This window comes from Mya arenaria, chromosome 3 (genome assembly GCF_026914265.1).
Source record: "Mya arenaria isolate MELC-2E11 chromosome 3, ASM2691426v1".
NCBI lineage: Eukaryota > Metazoa > Mollusca > Bivalvia > Myida > Myidae > Mya > Mya arenaria.
Window position 1 is genome coordinate 4,695,537 of NC_069124.1, and position 6,379 is coordinate 4,701,915.

At 33.4% G+C, this 6,379-nt stretch overlaps 1 protein-coding gene across 9 annotated transcripts in view; it reads right to left on the reverse strand.

Moving 5' to 3' along the window:
* LOC128229391 (protein furry-like) overlaps positions 1-6,379 on the reverse strand; it is a 53,868-nt gene extending 47,489 nt beyond the window's left edge. For 5 of the 9 annotated variants that reach the window (XM_052941288.1, XM_052941287.1, XM_052941289.1 and 2 more), the window contains exons 1-8: positions 6,287-6,379; positions 3,344-3,500; positions 3,097-3,150; positions 2,801-2,937; positions 2,055-2,085; positions 1,773-1,823; positions 1,460-1,539; positions 1,054-1,086 (exon numbers count right to left, since the gene is read on the reverse strand). In XM_052941288.1, coding sequence (XP_052797248.1) covers positions 1,054-1,086; positions 1,460-1,539; positions 1,773-1,823; positions 2,055-2,085; positions 2,801-2,937; positions 3,097-3,150; positions 3,344-3,481 — 524 coding nt within the window. In that variant the 5' untranslated portion in view covers positions 3,482-3,500; positions 6,287-6,379. The remainder of the gene's footprint in view (positions 1-1,053; positions 1,087-1,459; positions 1,540-1,772; positions 1,824-2,054; positions 2,086-2,800; positions 2,938-3,096; positions 3,151-3,343; positions 3,501-6,286) is intronic. The other 4 variants (XM_052941293.1, XM_052941292.1, XM_052941290.1 and 1 more) reach the window with 1 other exon arrangement.

The following is a 6,379-nucleotide window of genomic DNA, read 5'->3' on the forward strand; positions in this document are numbered from 1 at the left end:
TTGCTTTTTACCACTTTTTAATTTATCCGTAGTAATCAATGGTCATAAACTTATTTATTACGCCTATAAGTGTAAATCCTTCATGAAGTTAATTAAAACACCATTGTATACATGCACTGAACTGAATAAACACATTCTATCGGCTTCAGATTAAAGAGTCACACTGTGTGACGTCACATAACTTACAGTTATGCCCACGAGGATCTCGTGGAGAGCATGGACATTGCTATGCAGGATTAATGTATAACTGTACGATTATTGCTTCATATAGTCTATAAGTGTGGTACAAGTTTGAAAGCTTATTGGCAGATCGTTTTACAAACATGCCATGTCGATGTTTTCTTAATCCCTTGATTGCCCTTGTTATTTGTTTAATCCTCAAATAAATATATCACACTTCCTTTTCAACAGGCAATAAATCGTTTAGGATGGGTAGTAACTAATTAAATTGTCACTGTGGTGTATACGGTTAGGTAATTTAGCCAGGCAGTGTAAAGATAAAAATCAATAATCTTTGTCTGTGAAACTTGGTAACTATGAAAGTTATGATTGATGTCCTTTGGGTGTCCGAAAATTAGGTACGCAAAATAAATTATTTTGGGAAATAATTATGGGTGTCCAAATAATTAGAGTGTCCGAACTCTTAGGTGAATTACGGTAACTTTAATCGAAAAATATTTTTGTTGAAATTATAAACGTCTTACGATATACCGTATCCCGATCTTCAACTGCCGTTTTAACCCGTATATACTCGATCAATATGACGCGAGTAACATCCCTTTCTACATAAATCTAAACAAACTCTCGGCTTGAAATTGACCTCAGAAAAAAAGTTCAAAAAATTGTTACTGGGTATTATACGCAGGCATTTTTTTGCATCAAAATCTGAGGAAAAAAAGTGCGTCTAATACCCAGTCATTTACGGTAATACCACAACATGTAACCTTAATATATATTGTAAAGCATGTTTTGGGGTTATGGTATGTTTTGCCCGGTGCACATGTATTTGGGTATGTCCTATACTTAATACTTATCGCACTAAAAGGATCATACATGTATGGTTTCTTCAACTCCAAAATAAGGAGACTGCAGCAAGAAAACATTCAGGAAAGATTATACATGTCTACACTCAACAGTATACTCATGGACTTCACAAGAAATGGCATCATACAATATATATTCATGCAACTTTAAAGAGTTTTTTGGTCTATCAATTTAAAAAAAAAATAAAAAAATTATAACTACACGTGCAACATATTTTTATATTAGCAGAAAGGTAACCATAGATTTTTTGAAAGAAAACAAAAAAACTTTTTGCCATAACATCTTCAAGTTTTGTCAACAATAAAGTCATTCATGGATATATAAATATATGCAATTTATTATCGTTTGGCTCAAGATTCTCACAATCCAAAAGGCACCAAACTACCCATGCAGGATCAAGGACAGGCCTACTCACCCATCTTTGTATTTAAAATGTTTGAAAGCCTGGCTGATGATTTTCCCGACCAGATCATCATGGCCTGGATGATAGGACAACTGAAAAAAACAGGCATATATAAACATAATAGTTGCAAACAAGACAATTTTCAAATATTATCAGAGTTTAAGAATTAAAGAAACTTGATGTGCAAAAGATTATCCTCTTGTAAAAAGTAATTCAGACAACATCTTTAATCCTTTTATATCTGACAATATTGAATTATTAAGAAGGTGACAGTCCATAAATCATTTTAAAATCAACTAAAAATTACTTAATTATAAATGTATACCTTGGTTAAAACTTCTATGAGGACCAGGCAGTATACAAACTCTACAGCAAGCTGGAGAGACAAGAAGACAATCAGTAATGGAATCATTGATTGTATAACATGGTACTAAATAAATACGAAAATGATAGGATTGATGTTGAATTTAAAAAGGGAAAGTCCCATTCTTAAACAGTTTAGCTAAACCCCTGGAATGAATGGTAGGAAATAAATTAAGCTGTGAAATGAGAGGACTTTACATTAACAAAGATTTGAAGTCATGTTTTTCATGGCATAATTACTCACATCCCTTCTTTCACAGAGGTAATCTTTGCTTCTGAAAACAGGCACAGATATACATTTCAATATCATATTTAACTATTCATAATAATAAAGAGAATTCTATTCTTTATTAGAAAGGAAATTCTATATATTAAGAAGAGGTTTCGATGATCTGAAATACTTCCTTAATGTCAGATTTAAGTATGTGATTAAATGTCAGTAAATATTCTTTAAGCAAATTTTAGATAAAACTGATTAAAGAATAAAGTACATCATTTTTATTCTCAGAAGGAATTTCAAGGACTTGTATAATTTACAGGAAAGCGAAAAAAAATAATTGAGGAAGCTGCAATGATTCTTCTTATTAAACCAAACACACCCACGGTAACCCACCCATTACAGAATAAACCCCACAAACTAGTGTTGGGAATCGGTTGCAATTTTACTATCGATGATTGGTTCCACTCAAGTTTTTAAAATACTAGATAGTACCTGAGTTGTAGTTTTATTCAGGTACAGTATTAAACTCATTATATGCATATACCTTATGTCTATGATTGAAGTTATTAAGTGTTGTTGTATAAAAAAAGTTCATTTCCTTGCTCATTGTGGCTTTTATCAGCCATATTTTTAAAGATAACATCTGAACAGTTACAATTTTTTTTTCTCGATAATTGATTATAACTTAATACTATCGATTGTCGCCGATTTCATGCCCAACCAATCGATTTTCGATTATAATCGATCATCGGCACATCACTACCACAAACCCTTTGCTTCTATGTCTCAGCCTTGGTTCTGAGTGTCCACCCTCGTCCAGCATAAGCTGTCGCTCGTACCAGCGGAACAAACTGCGTAACAGGGAAGGTAAACTCTGCTCTGCCACATTGCCGAGTGCACTCAAAAGCTGGAAGGAGTGACGATTTTAAAGAAAAACATTCACGATCATAAAACATTACAATATTATACAAAATATTTATTAAAAAATATAAAGCCTTAAAATATAAGATGATATATTAATTAATACCACAATCCATAGTTAACAGGAACAACATTGATACTGTACCTGGTCAAAATCCTTGTCATCTCCTTTTTGTAAGGACTTGGTCAACAGCTTTTCCTAAAACACAGGTGAATGACAGTGAAAACTGTTAAATGAAGTCAAAGATGCTGCAACTTGTGTAAAAAATCGCTTTTACCACGTAAAAGTCCAAGTTTAGTTAAACACAAACATATCATCAATAAACTGCCATGAGATTTTTAAATTATAGCAATCAATCAGGTGTTACAACAAATACAATTTTGAGACTTACGAGTGGTTCAGCCAAAACTTGTTCAATTTTCTTCTCAGAGAGTGTGCAGAACTCCAGAAACAAAGTTTGAAGCACATATTCGCCTGGTTTTACACTGTCGTCTAACACTGACAAGTCCGGACTAACCGAGTTAGCCATCTTGCTTCACTGCTGACACCTGAAATGAGAAACAAACACACGGAGTTATTGTTTTTATCATATTTAACTTTTGTAACCAGGTTGATAATTCATGATTTTCAATCATATCATATTTGGTGGTTGTTTACCTTCGGTTTGACAAGAGAAGTCAATTGTTTCCCTTTGACCATTACTTTAACAAATTGTGTTTACTCCTGTTTGAGTTTGAGGTTAGTTTCGTATCTGGTCATATTCTGTATTTGCAATATGTTGCAAATGGGCAATGCCTTGTGTGTTAACATCTTTCGAATAATATTTCATGTACATCAGACACCGCGGAAACTTTTTTCTTCACAGGACATGACAACAAAAAACACACAGCAGTTTTGTCCCTCAAAATGGAAATATACCGGACATGTCCGACTGTTCAACGGTCATTTGCATTGACTGGTACATGGCTGTACTTGTATATTCCATTATGGTGGCATATTTCTTAAGAACAATGTACTGCATGTTTTTTAATAAAGTCATGACTTCCATCTATTTCACCCTTATTAACTTTGCAGTAACGGTAGCAGCACAGAGACAGGTGATAGTGGTGTGAGCCTTAGTGCACAAGTTCAATCCACAATCGGTAGGTTCTGTTGTGAACTTGTTATTTGTTATCAAAGTTTCATTTATTCCAGTATCGGTCACTAGGGACCTTGTATTATGTTATATAGACTTCATGATTGTATCATGTATTAAGGGCTTTGAAAATGATGTTATACTAGAGGCTGGAAATAAACATATTCAATAACCCATGCCTTAAGAGATTTCCCTAATATATGTAACAACCCTTGTTACACTAACAAAGTTTTTTGCTTGCCTCTGTGTATTATGTACCAATCCCCAGCATGTATTGTTTTGTGTGCTCGTCAATTACCCTAGTTGTTGTTACTTTTGTTGCTTATGCTTCCAGTGCTTGAATAGCTTTTATGTGCTTTTTAGTTGAAGGCTTTAAACTTGATAAGCTGCTTAAATAATTCCGCTTAAATGCCATATCTCAAAGTGAAAGGGAATCCCCAAGAATAATGATCCATGCAAGAGATGACTCATATTATTAATAATATGTTGCAACATATTATATATACTGAATTCAGTGTTTTTTAGTTAAAAATCAGTTTACAATAAAATCCTTTTAATATTGAAGAATGTCAAAAAATCTATAAAAAATCCCCCTACAACAAGACAAAATCCCCAGGTTTTCTTAGCAAAATTCCATAGCTAGTCCCCAAGTAGTCTAAAATAACGTGTTATACGGGATTCTTCCAATCCCTAACTCCTTAACGGGTTTGTGCAAAAACCGGGGGTGTTTGAAAAATATTGAAATTGTATTAAGTGAAGTATTTTATGGCTGAAATGGATAATAAAGGTTTATTTTCATATTTTACCATAAGTGAAAAGTTATCTTTTGCACAAAACAATCATTTAATGCATTAAAACAAATTATTTACCTTTCCAATAAAACGAAAGTTGACTGACACAGACAACAATTATGCCAAAAGGAACAACTCGACCCAATCGTAATAACTCGGCCACCTCCGACAAGCTTCGAGATAGACCTCGTAAATACAATCGTAACGTTTCATGATTTGCTGTTTAGGTTTGGGTTTGGGTATGTTTGGGTTGCACAAAATGTCGGGGACATGACCATGTTTTTATATTCATTCAAACAGCGCGTTACAGACTGTATGGCGCAGAGTTGGCATAAAGATATCGATAGCTCTTCGCGCTGCGATACTTATAAATGCTTTAAATCGTTATTGAATCCTGAAAAGTACTTATTCATTGACATGCCATTTCAGATAAGGTGATCACTAGCGCGATTTAGATGCTCTAACCATAAACTAAATATAGAATTAGGCAGACATTATAATGTTCAGCGTAATGATCGCATCTGTTTTTATTGTCTCACACGTCTGAACGTACAGATCATTGAAAATGAGTATCATGCCTGAGTGTCCTCAATACAGGGAAATAAGAACAAATTACCTTTTTAATTGGTTCAATGGTCAGACATGTCAGTCAACATTTATTAACTTAATGAGTTCCCAAGATGCATACACTTTAAAGCAAGTAGCATACTATGTTTCCAAAATAATGATTGCTATTGAAAACCGATAGATAATCGAGATAGCAAGGGGGCACTGATTCAATTATATACTATTTACAATGTTATGTTGTATTCTGGGCCGGAGGCCTTTATTTACAATAAAGTATAGTTGAGTTGAAAATGTTGCTGCATATAAAAACCTGCAAAAAAGATCCCTACCTAACCATTAAATGTTGAAAATGTTACCAAATTTTTATTTATTCTCTTTTTGCAATGACCAGAATTTAAAAAGCTCTTTCCTTGAGGCAGCAAAAAAATCCAGACATGGGGCACTTCAATTTAAGCTACATATAGCTTACATTGGACTTGGTTTTGTAGAAACAGCTTAACAAACACACCCAACTGACAACTCCCAAGTATAGGATAGTTAACAATAATATAAGGAATAATAACATAGCTTACTTGACTGCAGACATATATGGTGTATATGTCCTTGGATTGACTGTCAGATTTTAAACAATTTTACATGGCATTCAAAGGAAAGAAGTAAAGCACAACTAATAGAATTGTATATTTTCATTCACAACGATCTGTCACTGTCTGACAATGCCAAACAACTTCGTCTTTTGTACCTCAGTCTTTATCTTTCTAAACATAATTTATGTAAGCAAGTTATTACTAATCCGAATAAAGGAATAATATGCATGCTATTGATAATCATAAGTACTTACAAAATCAAGTGAAAATTGACATTTTTCACGAAAATTGGCCTCAATTCCAATTATAGATTGATAAATTATTGTATTGTGATAAATAAGTGCGAT